The sequence below is a fragment of the Macrosteles quadrilineatus genome, unplaced genomic scaffold (assembly GCF_028750875.1).
Source record: "Macrosteles quadrilineatus isolate MER2022 unplaced genomic scaffold, UCM_ALF_1.0 Scaffold_9__3_contigs__length_116548681, whole genome shotgun sequence".
Taxonomy (NCBI): Eukaryota; Metazoa; Arthropoda; class Insecta; order Hemiptera; family Cicadellidae; genus Macrosteles; species Macrosteles quadrilineatus.
Window position 1 is genome coordinate 114432093 of NW_026542602.1, and position 21384 is coordinate 114453476.

The 21384-nt window shown below is 34.1% G+C and overlaps 1 protein-coding gene across 7 annotated transcripts in view; it reads left to right on the top strand.

The window, feature by feature from the left end:
- Nucleotides 1–21384, top strand: part of LOC129002960 (dnaJ homolog subfamily B member 3-like) — a 99319-nt gene that overhangs the window by 75206 nt on the left and 2729 nt on the right. For 3 of the 7 annotated variants that reach the window (XM_054431099.1, XM_054431098.1, XM_054431100.1), the window contains exons 3-9: nt 222–331; nt 7719–7841; nt 13811–14005; nt 15351–15374; nt 16424–16537; nt 17717–17740; nt 20141–20261. In XM_054431099.1, coding sequence (XP_054287074.1) covers nt 222–331; nt 7719–7841; nt 13811–14005; nt 15351–15374; nt 16424–16537; nt 17717–17740; nt 20141–20261 — 711 coding nt within the window. The remainder of the gene's footprint in view (nt 1–221; nt 332–7718; nt 7842–13810; nt 14006–15350; nt 15375–16423; nt 16538–17716; nt 17741–20140; nt 20262–21384) is intronic. The other 4 variants (XM_054431101.1, XM_054431102.1, XM_054431104.1 and 1 more) reach the window with 4 other exon arrangements.

The window sequence follows — 21384 nt, forward strand, 5'->3', positions numbered from 1 at the left end:
ATTTTAGTTTTATAGTGAAATTTTCTTTAATATCAGGTGGTATACCTTGGTTAGAATAAGTATTACCATTCATTGACCATTTTGTAATCATTTGAGTTGCTCCAGCAACAACCATCAAAATACAGAAACCAGTACAACAGAAAGTGAATGCTTTTATTGAGCTTGCATAATAACTTTTAATCCTTGCTAAGTGGTCTCAATGAAAGTGGTTTTGTTCACAGGTACAGGAAATTGGCGCTGAAATGGCACCCAGACAAGAACCCCGACAATCCAGATGAAGCTAACAAGAAATTCAAAGAGATCTCAGAAGCCTACGAAGTCCTATCAGATGGTAAGTAATTTGTTATAATATGTTTCTTTGTGGTTTTGATTGTAAAATGTTTCTTATGCTTCACATCCTTCCTAGATTTAATTTGATATAACAAACTAGCAGCTGAAATAAAGTTCCCAAAGTTCAAATCATCTTCAAAAAATGTTGAATGAGGGCATTTTCTTGTCAAAGAAATATGTGTACAGTAAATAACAAATATTCAGTTATGGCTATGAAGTCAATTTGTTTTGCCAAGTATTTGTTTAAAGTTTAATGTAACACCGTCTTAGTCACATGAGTTATAGACCAACCAACCAATCTTGACCACCCATGTGACAAGGCTGATAATCTTGATGGAAAGCCTCATTGGCTAAGTGTTGGCCAATGTTTATCATTGCACTTTACCCAGTGAGGAGAGGTGATATGTTAATGGACTGATGTGGGAATGTGGATTTATTGTCTCTTGTTTTGCAAACTTTGCGAGATAATCTGCTTGATCACAAGAATGCAACAGCTGTGAAGACAAATCATCTTGAGTGAATCAGTGAAATTGGTCCAATTAAGCGGGAAGTTGGAAATATACTTGGCTGTTGAGTCTCAGCCAAACGTTAGTTCAACATGTAATGTTGGTGTACAACTCTTATAAAGTAGAATACAAATTAATCAAGATAAAAATCTCATGCTGAATCATGTCTATGACAATATAGGCTTGAAGTTATCTATGTGTTAACACCTCGTGCAACCCTCTAGAGCCTTTGCCTACTCTCGAATAATATGTTTAGTGGTTTTGGGCTGGAGCCTAGCTTTCTGGATGTAAAGGTAGGGTATAACATTTTTTAATGCCTAACTAAATGATTTTTTTTCAAAGGATAGTAGTTTTAGTTGTTCAATTGGCAGTAACCATCACAAGTTGTTCAAGTAGCATAAGGTATGATAAAATCAAACTTTCTTTATTTGTGATGTACATTTTTTTACACTGACTGATGTCACATGTTTTGTCTCTACTAAAATAACATGTATATATTATTTTAGATTATTACTCACTTTAGTTTTAAAAAATACGAGGTGTTAGCCCGTCCTACGTACGGAAATTCAGTCGTCAGTTAAAACCGTGTACAATTCAGATCAGCTAGTTTACACAAATAAAGACAAAGTTTCTTGCAGTTTTAATTTGAAAAAGTCATCTTGTAAACAAATGTTGTGTGGCCAAATATGTTTTTATTCCAATAAAACAGCAATTCTGCAATTTTTACCATGTGAAAAGCGTTGAAGTGAGATTTGCAGCCGATTCGCACAGACGCCCACTGATTATAAGTAGCCTACAGTAGAGAAAGTAATAGTCAATTGAGAAGTGTATAGACCTAGTCAACGATACCGATACCGCCTTCCATAGCATACCTGCCTCTTCCATAATTATTATCACCACAATACAACTACTATACACAATTTCCAGTAGGTCTGAATAGAAACTACCTAAAATAAAACAATAGTATCCAATAAAATGCACAGTACACATAATTTAACTTTGGTGTCGTAACATCAAAACTAATCATCACACCTATCCTTTATATCAATTTCACTGTATTAATTGCTAAATAAATAAGCGTAAACAAAGAAAAGTAAAAACAGTAACAGTTTGTTTTAAAACAGCTGTTTGATTCAAATAATATCATTTGAAAAAAGAACTGGTCACGTGTAGCAGGAATATAAAACGTAAACACGCTAGTAAAGCTAATGACGTAATTGTCAATGTTTATTATCCATACCGTTATCAGTTCTATCCTTGATAACTACCCACCCTCATTGAATAAATGTACATCGTAATTTCCCATATTAGTTCATTTAAACTACAATATATTCATAGTTGAAAAAAGTGATATTTTCACGTTTGGGGGCGCTGATATAGGCGCCCCCAAACGTAACCACAACTGAACACGATTTCATAAAAGGATGGTTTGTCTAATTGCAGTATCCTAGGTCAATGTTGACGTTGTGTTCAATCTATGTCATCCATCTGTTTATCTTTGTATAAAACCCGACTGAGGTTGTGGTGGTAATTTAAAATCGTAATTCCTGATTATTCTTGATCTTCTTTTTATGAGATCAATATTTCCGTGCCTAATCCAAACAAAGTTAAAGCAGACAAACATTAATTGTAAACAAAAAGCTACCATCAAGAATTAAAACATGTAAAAATTGTTATTTTTCTAATCTTTCCTTGAAAAGTGGAGCAGTAAAATAATTCGCATTTATCCTTTTTTATAAAACTCGTGTACAGAGCCTCGATTTGTACTGTGGTTTAATTAATTTTGGTTAAAACTGTGGTTTAAACTGTGGTCTAATTATCTCTACTAATCTTACTTATTTCCTATAATCAATGACAAAAATAAAATAACCTCATAGTTCCATAGTTTATATTTAACCAGCTGTTAGTTAAAACAAATATTATATTGCTCTAAAACAAATCGAAGATTACAAAGATTGCTTTAAAAAATAATTTGAACATCCTAGTATTTTACTATGTAATCTGTCATCCTCTTACAGAAGAATTGAACGTATCAATGATTAGCATTACACATAGTATAAATAAGTCAACCCTAAGTATGTCTTTAAATTTTTATCCAAATGCTGATTTTGTGACACAAAAGCTGAATGTTTACAGCTGTTATGTTAAGCAAATTATTTTATGCCAAAAGTAGTTTAGAATCTTAGCGTCGGCTGCTAGACATTTTAAAAATTAAAACTTTAATTTCTAAAATTCTGGGACCCTAAACTACATTTATGGCTTCGACATTCCCTAGTTCTCAGAATTATCTTTCTTTCAACACAAAAATCATGAAAATCCGTCGAGTGGTTGATTCAGATTCGTGAAATAAAAAAACACTGTTTCGTTTTAATATTATAGATTACACAACAGGTGTAACTATTAGAAATAGTGACAAAACTTTGTTACCTTGGAAAGTTAGGTACCGTTAGTCAAGTTCAACAATGTGATAAGTTAATACTTCATTCCATATTGGTAGAATGTAAACTGATCACTTAAGTTTTACCGGTTTGCATCGATTGTGAGTCTAATTTAAAAGTAATGTTTGTAGTGTTGACCCAGTGTAATATTTTGTTTTCCATAACTGCAAAATCTCGCAGCCAAAGAGTCTTCTAATGTCCAGACAAAGGCTATGATGTATTTGGTCAGTGTTGTTTAGAACAAAGCTCATTGACTGATCTACAACAGCTGAGTGTGATTCAACACCGAGTGAGACTGACCTTGTTGCAGCGCTAGAGCTAGATAATGATAATGTCATGATGCAACCGTGGATTACTTTCCCTCTCCTCTCCTCTTCTCTTCTCCATCCCCACATCTGCAGATATTTAGACCTAATAGACCAAAATACATTGACTAATACATCAATACATTTGACTAATAGGCAAAGGCAATTGACTAATTGGTTTAAACCAAGACATATGACTTAAAGATAAACAAGTTTGAATAATAGATCTCACATTTGACTAATAGGTCCAAACCAAGATATTTGACTTAGATAACAAGAGGTTTAACTAATAGACAAAGACGTTAAGTTGAATAGAACTTAAGATTTGATTAATAGACCACGATATTTTACTAATCCAACAAGATATTAGACCCACTAGCCAAATGCAAGTACGGTATCACAGTAAAAACATTGACTATTATAGTCTAAGGTAAAAGGTATCCTTATTAGCAGGATGTGATTTCCGATCTGTTAAACATGTGTCAATAAAAGAACTTTTACAATTTGTTAAGTTTTTATAACTGATAAATAATGGCTAAACATACTTTGTCAGACAATTCTTGACATGTAGTTATGAGTGCTGCGTTTTGTACATAGTTTGGTTGCTATTTATAAAAAAATATTAAAAGTTATACACTCTAATATTAGTTTTACTTAATTGTGTACACAAAGATATTTTTATAGGCCATGCCCCAAAATCTGGGTAAGCTAAATCCACAGAAATCCTATTTTGGCTGCCTATGCCTGAATAATGTAATGGAATATCTTGAGCTCTGCGTCTTCAGTTTTTGTTGTTTCATTATATATTTATCAATTATTATTTTAATTAACAAGCTGTTTGCCCGTCCTATGTACTATAGTGTGTCTATTACTAATTCAAGCATAGTTTAAGCAGTTCAAAATTTATAGTAAAGAAAAAGCTTCCAAGATGAATTAAACAAGATCATTGTTATTTTCCCAACCTTTCCTCAAAAAGTCGAGTAGTAAAGTAAAATAATTTTCATAAGCTTTCTTTTGAATATTCGTGAGCTTTAATTCGTATACAGCAATGGTTATAGAATATTACTTATTTCCTATAATCAATGACAGAATCTCAGAGTAAATAAACTAACCTCATAGTTATATTGAATATTTTGTATTCAACCAGCTGTAAGTTATAACAAATTATATTTCGCTAAAACAAACTAAATATTTTAAAGACTACCCTTGTCTTAAATATGAAAATAAGTCAGAAACAGCATACACAATATTCTTGATCCGCCTCAGTCTAGCCTTGATGGTGTTTGTCTATTGCCAATCTTTCCATCAAGGCCTAGTAATTGTTAGTCGATTGCGCTGGAGACAGTAAAGGTACCAATCGAGCAATTCACTTTTATAATTGTATTTGCTTGTAGTGTTAATAAGGCCAAGTATTGATCAAAATTTTATGTTATTCTTTCACTCATTGTCAAAAAATGTGATTTTGATTTTTTATTAAAAACTTAGAATTTAACTACTGTATTTACTGTACATAGTAGGCCTAAATCCCTAATCTTGATCCCCTTTGAAAAAATTTGGTGGATCATAATTAAGTTAAGAGGAATGTGCCTGTGAAAAAAAAAACAAAAAAAAACAGTAGTATTGAAGTATTGATAAGTAGCATGTTGTTTAGTTATGTGCAAATCATTAATGTGCATTTGAGTGCAAAGATAAAGCATAGCAAGGACAAACAAAATATGTAAAATACTGTACAATTATTTAATGGATAACTAATGTTTGTAATTAATTGTAAAATTCACAATACACTATCGAAACCTTTTCTGTAAAAGGTGTTCCATTATGTTACCTAAATTATGTTAATATTACCTAAATGGTCCAGGAATACCACCGCCTTTCTTCATAGGCTACTAAAATTATCTAATTTAATTAGGATTTTCATTTGTTTGGAAGGTTAGGTTTCTTTAACTAGTGCAGCTTAATAAGGGTTACTGTTGGTTATTTTTATCTCATAAAACCTAACAAATTGTTCATATTTTTTTAGATATAATATGTGATAAGAGTATTTTGTTCTCAAATCCGCAAAACAAAACACAGTTAACCGATGCAGTCTATTCAGAGTTAACTATGTAAATAAGGTAACAAAATAGCAATAGAGCAGTGAGCGCTATCTAATGGGACAGAGCAGCAATGGATGGGTTCTTTGACCTCACACAGAGACCAGCTGCATGTGACACCATCACAACACAGATGTTGCTACTTTACACTCCTTCTCTGTGTGTATCCTGCATCTTGTGTTTCAACAAACAGTCCAAACCCTGGTCTTGTCTATCTTAAATTGAACGCTACATAGCAAAAACTTTACCTTGCGCTTGATTTCATTATGGACATGTATCTGATCATCAGAATTAACAAATAAAGATTTGAGTTATCTGTGTTACCTGTGATGCAAATTTAACAGTTTCTGTTAGATCAAAAAATGATATTGAATACATAGGCAATAGCCTTGAATCTATATATTATGAATATTTATCTTGCAAAAACAACCAATTACATAAATTTTCAACTGCCCAAAAAAAGCCTTTAAACCCTCAATTGAAAATTGATAACAATTAGACTACTTAACTCAAGTCACTCAAACTAAATTCTTAGGGCTAATAATTGATCAAAATTTATCTTGGTTGTACCACATTGATAAACTAAAAACTAAATTTTTTACATATCTATTATTTATGCTGCACAACTAGTCTAAACTCTGCTCCTTGGATGATTTACTAAAGGTTTAATATGCTCAAATATTGGATTCGGTTACATGGTGCAACAACCATTCAAAATGTAGATAGTATGTTATTATTTTTTAATTCATACACATCAGGATAAACTTAGGAATCAGCCAATCAGCAAAGAGTATTTTGCTAAATTAAATATCTTTACAGTGTATGGATTATAAATTTATAAAACTACTATAATCAATCTAAAATGTGAAATGAATAAAAATACACATTTCCGAAATTGGGAATCATACATAATTATAATACTCAGCATCAGAACTACCCAGCCATTCAGTGACATAATTTAGAGTTTTATAATAAAAAAACCTTCAGCTGCAGGTAGGCCTACTATGGTTTTTTATTCTCTGCCTAAAGAAAAGATATCGTAGAAATTAATAATATTAAGACATTTGAAAAGAAATTGAAAATATTTATATATTAAGGAAATGTTCCTGCTTATTTAATGTTATTTGATAACTTGTTCTAGAATTAATTTTATTTATTGCCGCTTTTCCGTATTTATATTTATATAGGTAATGTAAATGTAAATCTGGAATAAAGTGTATCTGAATCTGTTACTATTGGAGACATCTGTTGTAGTTTAATTGAAAGTACGACAAATTGCTATGTAATGTAACACAGGAAACTTAACCCTTTTTTGAGACCACAATTGTACATCATCAACACATCTACAGTAGGGACCACGAGAGTCTGCAGTTGGCGGCAGCCAATCACAAAACAAGGCTAGTGCGACGTTGCAACATTGCCCATTCAATAATTTTGGACACTAATTAAAATACACTAAACAATTTTCAAATCAGCTGGTATTATTAGATTTGGTCCATGAGGTCCTCATTGGTTCCTTCGAAGTTACGTGGTAAATAGGCTCCACCCTCAACTGCAGACTCTCGTGGACCGTACTGTAGTTAGATGTTTCACCAGAGTTACTCGGGAAATAGCAAATAGCAGAAGGTAGATTTCAGGGCAATATTTTGGATGTTTTTAAAAGGTTCTCTGCTATAAAGAAATTCATACCAAAATTAGCCTAAACATATTTCTTAAGCACTATTTAGAAATAAAAATGAAAAAAGGGATGACATTTTATGTAGTGTTATTAATTTTCTGAAATTAAAATTAGCAACATTTTTTTATTGTTTCTCAAGTATTGAGTGACTTTTAAACACATAGTTGTGAATATTTTAGTTTGTTTTATAAGGTAAATAATTAACAAAACTATTTAAAATGTAGAGGGTCTAGAAAGCAAGTAGATCACTGCATGAGACGTATAGTGTTTTGGTGTTGCCTTCCCGACTAACATGTTGTGAGCACATCAATGTCAGCTAACAGTCAATGTCTGTAGATAGATAGTTTAACGCTGCACACTTTCAACAGATGCCAAGAGGAAGGTTTACGACCAACGAAGTGCGACGCCCAAAGTGTCTACAGCCCGTCCCAACGGCAAGACATCTTTCAGGAACTATTTCCAATTTGAGACACCCTTCGCTCGTTTCTTTGGTACTCGTTTTCCTACAGTTTTCCGTAACGAGTGCTTTGCTTGGTGGAAACTAATCTGTTTGCAGTTTGCTAACTACTCGTTGACTTTGGGTTACTGTCGAATGTCATCCTTTTCTGTTGTAAATGTTTATAAATGTATGTTTTAAAACGATTTAAAAGGTGATGTAAATCGTTGTTTTCTACATTCAAAACTTTTTAAGAGTGTCATAATTTGATAAAATGTTTCATAATATGAGGTATTTTAGGTATTTATTCACCATGTTTTATTAATGTTAACACGAGAATATTGAGTACTCAATGTTAAAAAAATATTAATTGTAACTTTTATATTCTTTGAAATTGAGGATAGTTTAAGCAAATCTGAATGATAAAAAGGTCTATAAAAAGGGGTTTCTTCATTATTTATCAATTGCTCAATTTTTCATCTTAATCTTACCAAAGTCAATGTTGCTTATTGCGCCACAGGTATTAGAATTGATTCTCACTAACAAACATTAATTACCCCTGTAGTGTCGTATTGGCCGCAGGTAAAGTATGCCCCGCCTACATTGGCGCCTTAACTTGTCTGGTACTCGCTATTTCTGTAGTCAAAACTAACTCGTGGGTGCTTTTCTGCCAAACTAAACCTGTCATTGTGCTGTCATTTTCCCATGTGTTCAAAACATTCTATGGCTTGTCGAAATTGACAAACTGTGCCTGTTGGTTGTTATTGTTGTTTCCATGTTATTATCAGGTAGGCCAATTCCAGCCATCGAATAATTATCTTAGCGAGTTTTATAGCTGGACATGTTAGGAAAATAGCTTTACATCAAATAAGAAGACACAACAACTTTTTTTTTCTGTTGTGTTATATTCCGTTGGTTGATCCTAAAACATTTTAACACACTCAGCCTTCAGACACAATAAGCAGTTTGAGTGTGGAATAGTAGGATCGTCTTGTCTTGTTCAATTTTGTCAACTTCTTCATGTAGACTCATTTTAACTGTGCTGTATTAAACATAACATTTAAACATGTCTGGTTGTGTTGTGTTTGGCAGGCATTTGCGGTCACAGTCAATGTAAATTAAATTATAATTCAAAGTTTTGTAGGTACAGTTAACTCCCTTTCATGAACCTTGTGATTACACGCTTCCTAAATAAAGCTAGGCTATTAAAAGTTGCTCAAAAATTAATGTATACTTTTCAAAATCTCACAATAATTGTGTAAAACACTTAGGGAGTTTATTCTACGTTTAAGATCATATTTATTTCAATAAAAAAATTGAGTGAGTGTTAAGTATTTCACATTTTCTTGACTACACCTAATCTATTTAGTTTATATGTCAAATAGACTGTAAAAAACCAACCAAACCAAATTTAAATGTTCAAATGGTCAACTTAGTTTAGTGGAAAATACAGTTTTCTACATTGGATGCAGTTGGTTGTCTTTAAACCCGGATACAAAAATGATCTGGCAGAAGTGTCTGCCTGCGTTAATCTTGTATTTTTAGTCAGTTGGCAACAGTCTCGGCGGCCGGCCCTCCAGCCTGAGCAGTTTGTTTACATTGCTGTGTTGCTTGATAATTACGCTGATGATTTATTTGTGATCTGTTTACTCTTCTACTTGTCACCTGACTTATTTGTCGTTAATCTTGATGTCCACATGGTATTTCTTATTTTTTCTTTTCCGGGTGGAATTTTTTAGTCTCCCAGAACTAGGAATAGTTTTTGTATTGTAATTTTAACTATTTTAGTTTTGCTAATTGAGGCAATGTTTATGTTTTTAGTATTTTTAGTATGATAATTGTGGCCAAATGAAGCTTGTTGCACATGTCATTAATTACACATATTGTGAGAGATTTTATAATTTCGGATTGTAAACATTTTACATTTACTAAGCAATCCCAATGTTAAAAAAATATATATTGATTGATATCGTAAAATATATTGAGTGTGAGTGCAAACACATAGGATTTCCTAATAATTTCCACATAATGTTTCTATTTTGTTCCGTTGAACATACATGTGATATTTATTACGGAAATTCCCAAGCACATTATTCACGGTTTAAATTGCTCTCAAATATAAAAGTAAAAGTATTGAAATTTCAAACCCAACAAAAGTTAATAATTTTCTACAAGTACAATTTTATAGTTATAAAAATACATAAATAGTAATGCCTAGGTTAAGTTTATGAAGTAGTATTCTTTAAATATTGAGTATAATTATCTACTATCCCCTATATGTTTATCCCCTCTATTTCATTTCTTCATTCTGGAATAGTCCTAGCAGTTTGGTTTTGGGAATAGAATGGTACTGTTCTGGCAACCATCTTTCGCTAAACCTGTTCTTAGATATTTATCAATGGTAAGGCTGAGTCGTCAAATGGAGTTCTGAGTCTTCAGAACTGGAGACAAACACTCTAACCACTCGGCTCTACGATTCTAATTTAGAGTTCTACAAACATTCAAAGGGTCGCCTCTGTGGCAAAGTGGAGTCTTTTCCTAGCTTGTGAGGTGGCTAAGTATAGCCGGATGACTCACCTGCTTGTATTCCTAGAGAATGGGGGTTTGGCCCTCGTGCCAGTCATTGTCTTGTGTTTATTGGATCTCCTTCAACTTTTTATCAAACATTAAGTTTGTTTGTTTCCAGCGGGGCGTGACAATCAGATTCATGTAATCTCAACATGTAATCGTTGTAGATTGCAAAATGCTTACATTGTGTCAACATGAGGTACTATTGTGTAAGAAAGATTGGTTTGAGAATTAGTGTTAAAAAAAAAAAACTACTGTTAACGGTATCAGTTTAGTATTGCGGTAACACTTTTTACTAACTGATTTGAAAACTAATAATTTAATGCTTGGTCACCTACCAAAACAATAATAGGATTTTGAGTTTTCATCTTTTACAAAACTTGTGGGCGTTACTTGCTTAGTGGCATCTCTTTAAACAGACAATTTTATTTGCTCATCGGTTATTTTATTATGAAATTGGGACATGAGATTAGTTAAATAGTCCAGGAAAATGTAATATATTTAATATTTTTATATGATTGGGTCTTAGTAATTGGTTCTTAGTGGTCGTCCTATATTTTGAGTACATTTGAGCTCAGTGTGAAAGTTTTCTGCCAGAATTAGAAATGAAGTTTTTTGTCATTGGTATTAAGCTATGTTTTTATTTGTTTTTATTTATATATAAAGTTTATTGTTGATCAATAAACAGGTAATTTCAAATTCAAGTTTACTTAGTCATATCAGGCAGGATTACTTAGCTTTGTTCCCAAGTAAGTCTGAGTACATGTAAGGGATTGAGAGTGCTATTTGAGAGTATTTTTGAGAGTATTTTTGAGAGTATTTTTGAGAATATTAAGTACCATCATTGAGATTGGTTTAAACGATTAAACGGTTTGATTAAGACTAGTGTACATGTTGCTCGAATTCGAGCAATTGCAAAGTATTACAGGAGTTATTTCAAAACGAATAACAGTCATATTTACAATGAGTCTAAAAGAGTCAACTCAAAGATTACCGGTGTGTAACTCAGACCATGTTTATCTTCGTTATTGATAAACCTAAAGCATTCCGGCCTGTTTTCTCCTTCTCAAAATGCCTCGCTGTACAGGCAACACAGGTCATTGATAGAGGGGCAATTGAGAACAAAAAGTCGTTTTGGGGTAGTGTTAGGGCGCATTTGTAACCTAATAGTTGAGATTGTCCAGGGTTAGAATCTGACTGTGATGAGTTAAGCCTATTACGCGCCACTGTTCTGTAGCTGCGGTCGTTATCACGATTACGCCTCCTGTCTGTGTTTCGTTGTCATCGCGTCAGAGGCATTTAAAAGAAAAAACAACAAAAAAACACATAGCCACACAAAACAACGATAATTGCACAAATTTAATTCTAACACGTTACGTCAAAGCGACACAAAACAACGATAAATACACAAATTTAAGTAACAATCATTCTAACACGTTACGTCAAAGCGACACAAAACAACGATAAATGCACAAATTTAAGTTACAATCATTCTAATACGTTACGTCAAAGCGACACAAAACAACGATAAATATACAAATTTAATATACAACCATACTAACGCGATCCGTCTTGTGGGTTATGTTTAGACAAACTCAAATAGTAAATAAATGTACTCAATGCGTTTCATTTAATTGAAAAATAAAAACGGCAATTAAATTATACAGCTGATCAAAATGTAAACAATGATGTTCTCCATAAGGATAACATGGGAACTTTCAAAGCCACTGGGGCAGAGCCCAAGGGACTTTTTCAAAAATGTAAGGCCAGTTTGCAAATCTACGCGACACGCTCTTTCCAATGAGACGTCAATGGGATAAAATCGGTTAAGAAATGGTTGAGGAGTTCAACCGACAAAGTTTCATGTAGCGTATTAATTATATACATAGATTGGTTTGAACGATTTGCATTTAAGAAATCAGCCTTCACTGTAATCTTCATGACATGACCTTGGTCCCAAATCTCCTTCTTTCCTGTTTTAAGGTACATATATTGGAAACCAAAACCCAAAAATATTTATTTCACTTATTGCCCGGAAAAAAATTGTCCTAGACTTGTTATAACCAACCCTTTTCTTCTCTAACTCATTAAAAATCCTTTTTTTCTGAAAACGTCCAGGAATCATGAGATACAAACCTAATAAAAACACAGTGGAACCTCCAATATTATTCCCTCTTCAACTGAAGGTCTCTGCTATTAGTCACATGTAAAAAGTGTTTTTTTGATATTTTTACGGTCAGTTCAATCAATTATTGAGATGGGGACGCCACCTAGGTGCGTATTTTAACCCAAATATGAGTGAAGGATGAGTGTAGAATTACCATTACCAACTGGCGATCGTTGACCAGATGTCTGGATTGATCTTGTCAGATAAAATTTACTTTTAAGAATTAATAAACTAATATTTACAATATTTACACTCCATGGCTGCCGGATTCATGTACTTAAAAGTCCATTGCAGTAGTAAAGTATTCCTCAATGGAATAAAAACACTTCCTACTCAGCCATTGTTTTAGTTTGACTTTAAAAGGTTCAAGAAGGAGTTCTTTAATGTTAAGGAATGGAGTGTGATGACCTGTGTAGCTTTGTTACTGACTAAGATCAGCGGTTTCATTAGTCAGGATCATTTATTTAAAGCCCAATGATCAGTTTTTGCCACAGTGCAGTTTCTTTGAAATATAAAGTATATAAATGACATTTACTATGTGTAATGCGCACACTGTGTTATTTCTTTCCATAATCATTGTAATAGGCTATAATCCAAACTCACAACATTTAGAATTTACTGTAACTGTAATAACTCTTCATATCCAACTCTCAGGACAACCAATTCCTCAATTATTCAACTGCGTCTGACTATCCTGTTGCTTTCCTGAGCGTTCCAGTTGCACAAGTCTCAGTTGGTCACTTGTCTTTCTTTTTTTTTAATACAAGTTTAACGTATCTTTTAAGACTTGTAACAGGAATTAATGTTTCTGCTACATTATAAATGAAGTTGTTGTTTTTAATAAATAATAAGTTATAGTAATTTTAATCATAATAAATGTAATCTCTTGACTTGGCCAATGCAATGTATTGTTAATCTGGCTTAATAAAAGACTTTGACTTTGACTTTTTAATTCCTATTTTTGGGCTTCACTGACTGTCAGATCATTTCTGTGTCCTAACTACAAAGAGATCCTGTATCATTTTATACAACTATATTCTATCTAAAACATATTTAACATTATTTTTCTCTAAAAACTTTGATTCCTTATCAGTTATCCCAATAAAAGAGGTTTGTATCTCATGATTCCTGGACGTTTTCAGAAAAAAAGGATTTTTAATGAGTTAGAGAAGAAAAGGGTTGGTTATAACAAGTTTGAAAAAAAAGTTTGTACTGTATTTGTTATCTACTGTGTATACTGTATCTATAGTGACTATGTGAGGTAGTATAGCAGATATGTTGTGTTACAGAGAAGAAGAGAAGAGTGTACGACCAGTACGGTAAAGATGGGCTGAACCAGGACAGATCTCGCGGCCGCAACAGGCATCACCATGACGCTGACTTTGACTTCCACGGCTTTGGTGGTTTCCCCTTCACGTTCAGAGACCCAGAAGACGTCTTCAGAGAGTTCTTTGGCGGGTCACCATTCCAGGATTTGTTTGGAGGTAAGTTATGTTTTGTCTCTCTGTCTACTCTCTTTGACTAATGATAGGACAAGACATATAATTTCTGTAGTAAAACTGTAACCAGTTTTAGAAAGAATGTAGTTCATCTAATTGAACTACTGACATGGCACACTGATGTTAGTTATTTATTTCTGTTAAATGTGCCAACTTTTTGGCCAAGCCAAACTGAAGATCAACATTTGTTAACCATACCGTCTTTAATGTAACATAAACTATCTCAATATAAAAACCGAGGGAAAATGTAATAATTTTATACGATTCTCTGTGAGTGGCTCATTCAACTATGGGGTTTTTAATAAAAATTTGGCTACAGCTAGTCCCTATGGATTGTGAGATCACTCCAGTACCCAAAATTCAAGAGTTGTTTGGTTGTAAACAAGAACAAAATATGTGTAGTAGATTTTAGTTATAAACCTTTCAAAGATGGTTGACAAACACATTTATTTTATGCTGCGTGATTCCAAATAAATATGGTTAACAGTTTCTATTATCTTCAAAGAAGCTTAGCAAGATAGCAAACCAGTATGTTTGAACTATTGGAATTTGGTGTTACGGGGTTAAAAATTAGTTTTTTATCCTTCACTCTCAAAACATAGAATTTCCCAGAGCCTCTCTCCAAAACCATTTAGTAGAGAGAAAAAATCTTGAAGTATTTTTGTACAATTAATAGTTACCGTGCGGGAAAAATGTTAATTTAAAATTTACATATTTTTATTTATTTATTTATTTTATTTTCAATGCTACAAAACAGCACATGCCAATTACTTTGTAGCATTAATCATATAACAAGAATGTTGTGTTTATGTATGCTAGTTAAAAAATAAACTCACATTCCTTGTCAGCAAATCTAGGTAGGCCTACTCACTAAACCTAATTTTATTTAAATGGGGAATAAATCTAACTACAGTATTAGCAAAACGGGAGTGCCGATGGAGACCAGGTCAAGTCCCTTCAAACGCACGCACCCCCACAGGTCTCCATCGGCCTGTTTTGCTAACACTATAACATGTTCAAGGGAATATTTCAGTGGAAATCTGATCAGGCAAATGGACATTCGCTTAGTCTGTTGGGTTGCTGCGGCAGGAGTATTTGTATTTATGCTAGAAGGACCACTAAAAATCTGAGTTGACTTTAGCCTAAGAACAATCAATTGGTAACTTGGTTATGTTGAATCTCTTTCAGACAGTTCTATTTAATCTCTTGTATTTTCATTGTAAAGCAACAAAAGCATTATAATAACCTAATGAAAATAATTTATTCTATAGCATCATAACGTGTATTGTAGTGTGATAAACAATGCTTACAAGTCCTCGGTGACTTTCAGGTCTACCCGATGAGGGAATGCATGGTAAGATTTACTTTACGACTCAATTGTCTTGATCATGAGACAAACAAAATTGTTAGATATATTATTTTAAAGTTGTTGACTATATAGTTCTAGTAGATATGCATAATCTTTTAGTTACAGCTAGCATTTAATATTACAGCTATTTATTTCTTAACTTGTTATTATTTCTACACATTTATTCATTACAAAATATCCTGTAGTGCCTAGTAAAAATTAATCTCTCGCCAGAAATCCATTATTAAAACAATCTCAATGTATTTTGTTAAACTATAACAATTTTTAATGCTTAAACAATAAGCCATGTAGGCCTAATGTAAAGATTTTTCAAAGTAGTCCACCAGTTGTTTGTTGTAGCTTATGATTACTTTTTAAATCATACAGTAGATAGCTGTCACTGTTCCGCTATAGTTGATTGGTTCCGCTCAACTGTTCCAAATAACCGTTACTTCTACTTGACACTGACCTGTGTCACTAACTGTCTGATAACACCTTGTTGTAGGATACAAGAGGGCGCTCTGTCCCAGAAAACCTGTTTGACTAAGATTATACTGTTTATTAGAGGAAAAGGCTTATTGAATGGGGTTTAGTGTTGACTCTAGTCAATCGCAAAGTTTTATTGTTACTCTTTATTGTTATAAGTGAATTTAGAGTCTCAATGTCCAAAAAGTACAATAGCACTTCCAGACAATGGTAATATACTGATTTCTGTTGAAGTTTGCCACAACGATTGCTTGCACAGCCGTAAATAACTTGATGTAGGACTTAGGGTTTTGTGTAAAATTTCTTTATGGGTTCCTTAGAAATTCCGACAGCTGGGTTATTGGGTGCAGTGTTTATTGGGCTTTAGGCCTATTGTTTCACACTATTTTCTAATTCACTAGAAAATACTGAGTTGAGTGGTTTGAGTTAGGCAGAAAAGTTCAAATATGTTTCATTTGTTCAAAATAAAGAAAAAGTTCAAATTCAAATTTGTATTATCAACATCAGGCAATAATATGAGCACAATATGAGTGTTTGATTGGTTCGTTATATTAGTATTGTTGATGCAGGATCGAGGCAGAGACACTCCCACCCTAGTAGCACACTGAGCACTAGCCTGTTTGGACCCTTTGGCCTCGGACTGGGGCTCGGCTTCGAAGACATGTTCGGCAACGCCCACGCTGGTAAGTAAAATCAATTGAAGTCAAGCTCTCTATTCCACTTGTGTTTTTTTCAAAATATATACAACAATTAAATTTACAGTATACCCTCTCTTTATTAGCTCTGGATCCAACCACTAGCCATGCACACGATTTAACCACTTTTTTATGTTCTCAATGTGGCCAGAAAGACTTCCACAGTCTTATTTCAGATATTAGATTTATTAAAGACTTGTGTACAATCTTGTGACTCTGTGTAGGATAAGAGTGACATTGGACGAACCTCCATTGGTACAGTCACTGATGTCAGACATGAACAGAGAATATTCAAATGCATAATTTTGTAAATTTTGAATAATAAGTTAAAATAAGAAGAAAGATCACCACGTCTTAACGCAAATGCATTTATAGACAAATGTTGTGCTTGCCAAGTGTTGCAGAAAAATGTTAGTACAATTTAAACATAAAAGTCTGTCAACAAAAAACAACACAACTCTAAAACAGTAAATTAATTACAGTACATATAAGGTTTTTTGTTACATAAATTTTTCCATACACTGAAGTTTGTAATATTTGTTCAATGCCAGCAGTCTGTATTATCAGAACCACTGCAACAAGTTTGATAACAGTTATCAGAGATGTATGAAAACACAGCTCTGCTTGAAGCAAAGTTTATGTTTCCAAACTGTACCCTCAGTTTTACATTGTTACTTTTAATTTTTTTCTAACTAAGCCGGTTTTTACTGCTTTTTTGTAGCTTTCAATTCTAAATATCTTTAGTGACAATGTTTAATTCCGTGATTTAGTCTTAGTGCAAAAAATAACTTCAATTAACTCATTTTCTTGTGAAGTTATGTTATTAGTTGTACATTTCTGAGGCTCACTGTAAATTATTTCTTTTGCGTCTTCTACTCTACTTTCCAGTCCTTATAAATTTCTTTCCCGCTAGTAAAATTAAAAAGATGTACATGGTATGTTACTGCAAACTCAGCTCCATTATTGTGTTAACTACTTTGACAAAAAAAAAAACAATACTTTCAAACTACGCAATTGACCAAATACCCATGAATTAATCCATTACAAAGAAGAGATTCTTCAAACATTCACAAAGATGAGCATTTACATGAAGTAAAAAGTCAGTGTGTACTTTGTTAATTTTTTTACCAGTTCTTACATTACATAGTATAAGTTTAACTATTTCAGGTCTCCCTGATGATGGATTTTTGGGTGAGCGGAGAGATGATTAAGCACTTGCTTAGGTGTTAGATGTGCACAATTGTCTTCTGGCCCATAATTTGCACATTATCACCCACACAATTTAGCGCTTTTGAAACTTAATTTATCCTTTCCAAAGCTTGTTTGGAATTTTGATAAATTTTTTTATGTCCTCTTTAACTGGTCTCCTTGTGATCCAGAAGTTAGTTTAGAGCACAATAACTGTACTCAAACAAGTAGGACTGCTAGTTGTGGGCTTAATATTGAAAGTACAGAACTAAGCTCACATAGCACAGAAATTGCTAATTTAGACAGAAAATAAATTATTATATTGTACTGAGAAAACATTGAACTTACATTGCAAACAGTCTTTAAAAAAAGTTGTCTTCGAAAGGTAGAGTATAAGTGGAAACAACAGTAAAAGCAGATGTTGACCAGAAACAAGGAAAACCAAAGCGGTGATTAGGACTGACCAAAGACAAAGTAGATTGTTACCAAGAACCAATTTTTCTCTATGAGCTGCAGACAAGCCAAATTTTCCTGCTTATTTGAAGTATTTCCCAGTGACAAGAACTAGAATATTTGATTATTGAACGTTTGTTACCTTATTGCCTTTGTTCTTGTAGAAAGACAATTTGGAATCTACAGAAAACCCACACAGACCGACCTTGTAATTACTGCAGATTCTAACCACCCATACAACCAAAAGCTGGCAGCTTTCCGTTCCTTAGTTTATAGACTCCTGAACTACAACCTAAATCAGGATGAATACAAAAAAGAAAAAAAAACATAATTCAAAACATTGCCAAAAACAACGGATATAATCCTGCAATGGTTGACACGATAATCAACAAAATGAAAAAGAAAATAAATAGAGAACAGCCTATCACATCCAATAACACCATTAATACTGGAACCACAAAACCGAAATATGTATCCATCCAATACATCGACAAAACCACAGAAAAGATTGGAAGAATAATCAAAAAAGCAGGATACAACCCAGCATATAAAGTTAAAACCAACCCGGTACCAAACTATAATTTGAATGTCACCACAGACCAATCGATAGCGGAGAAAAAAGGTGTATACAAAATCACATGCTCTCCCTGTGATAAACAATACATAGGATATACCAACAGAACTTTTGATAAGCGTTTCAAAGAACACAACACTGCCCATCATAATAATCCAACCTCAATAGTGGCCAAACATCTTAAACAAAATTCTACCCACAAAATAACATTCTCTGATTCATTGACAGTACTTAACTACACTCTTTCCAAAACAATAGCTAAAGTACAAGAGAGCTACAAAATTTACAAACATGTCAACAAAAATGGACCAGACAACCTACTTAATAAAAAAGAATAATACAACAGTTCAGTCATTTTTGAAACCATTTACGACATAGAAAATAAAATACAGCACCAACCGGCAACAATGTAAATTTACGAACGATTTGGCAACCCCGCAATAGAGAAAGTTTCCCACCCCAACAAAGCATAGACTCTCAACCCGCAAAACCAACCCTTCTCAGCAGTAGGTCAGTGAACAAAGACGGTGACGGTACTAGTGTAATCCCCTACAGGTGTCCGTCGCGCGTCCGCGCCCGCACTCGCATTCGCGAAGCCGCCGCGACGTAAGCCCACGGTCTGGTGATGTGTATATAAACAGTGTGTATATAAAATGTGTAAATAGATCTTCTCATCTCCCTGATGATGCCACACACTGTGGCGAAATATATTGGAGGATTTAACATCTTTCTACAAGAACAAAGGCAATAAGGTAACAAGGAAACGTTCAAAAATCAAATTTTCCTGAATTTTGCAGCAAGTTATTTTAGCCTATACAATTTTGTGATTTTTTAAAATAAATAAATAAAACTAAAGGCCTGATTTTATTGGACAAGTCAATTAGTGGTAGCAGCTCACATGAAAGAAGTAAAGCGTGTACATGTAGTACCACACGCTGACCAGTTCCTTTGACAACCGCTATAGGAGCTTCAGTCCCTGATCCTGCCCATCACCGATTGCTTCTTACTTCTTATTACCAAGACTATCTAGACTTAGCCTGAAGTAGAGGAAAACCTCTACAGGGAGGGGTTGTTCTAGATAACCTTTTTTTATTAATTAATGTTTGGAATTTAAAAAATATAGGCACCATGAATAGAAATTGCTAGTTTATACCAGCCATTAGCTGGTGGAAAGTGAACCATTCGGGTTTTAAAACTTTTCCTTCTTCAAGCATAAAAAATCAAACGTACACGGACAAAACACGTCAGTTGTGCGCTGAAACAAATTCCCCTTTTTCACTGTATGAGTGTATCATTGGTCAAAATTTCTTTAGGCATGTGTAAGTAAGATCTACTGAAATGGTAACAGGTTTTTATAAAGTCTATGTCTGTTGCAGGCTCAGCACAGTTCACATCCTTCTCCACATCGTTTGGCTCTGGCGGGGGAAGTAATCCAGCTGTCAAGCGAACCTCCACATCAACTAGATTTATTAACGGAAAGAAAATCACTACAAAAAAGTAAGTTATTAGTTTGTAATGTAAGGGGAAATAGAGGAATTCCTGCCAAGTAAAAATCACTTTTTTAAAATATATATTTCTGTGGTCTAAAGCAGGGTCTCCAACCTACGGCCTGTGGGCCACTTCTGGCCTGCAAAGGCCTACTGAGAAAATGTTTTTTATATGATGGTATACACCGATGATTGTCAATATCACGGCAACACTATCACGCATATCTTGCGGTCTCGGCAATACCATGATTGATTATCACACATAGACGTGGCCGACGATATCGCCACAACACTTGTAAGTGTATCTTGCGGTATTGGCTAAATTTTTATCGTCTCCCACGATTGCAGCAATTCCGTGAGCACATCTTGCAGTCTCGGCGATACCATAAGGCTTCGTCCTAGCTGGACGACAACAGCGACGCGCCCAACAGTCGCTGCTGTCGGCGACAAAATGTGTGTTCACACTGAGCGGCGCGACAAGGTACGCAACAATGACTGAGGCAGTTGTGGTGTATGCCGATTTGTCGCATCGCTGGTGTAGCGCTACCAAATACAAACATGTTTGCATCTTGAAGCGCTTGTAGCGCGACCGACAGGAGATACGTCGCTGTTGCTGCTCAGCTAGGACACCCCCATTACTTACCATGTGTTTGTATGTGTCGCTCTTGTCGGTCGTGCCACTCTTGCCGTCCAGCTAGGACGGGGCCTAATTGTCACTTGTGATTGCGGCCATACCTGTAATTATATTTCCGGCCTTGGCGATATCGTGATCATCCCTTGTGATTGCGGCAATACTCGCATATCGTGCAGTCTCGGCAATACTGTGACTGTCACTCATGTCTGCGGTAACACTGGCAAGCATATTTTGCTGTCTCGGCGATATTGTAATCACTCGTAACTTCATTGTGGTCATCTCTTGTGTTACGGTATCAGTAATACTGTGATGGTCTCCCTTTGATTTGTGGATGATTTACTTATTACTTAGAGAACCAATGGAACACTGTCAATGAATTAAGGCTTATTGGCTATTGGTGATCATTGTAATCTTTGATCCATACATAATTTAAGCACAATTCTCATTGTCCAGGTTGGTTGAACACCCTGTTTAGATACGTGTATAGTACACTTCTCTC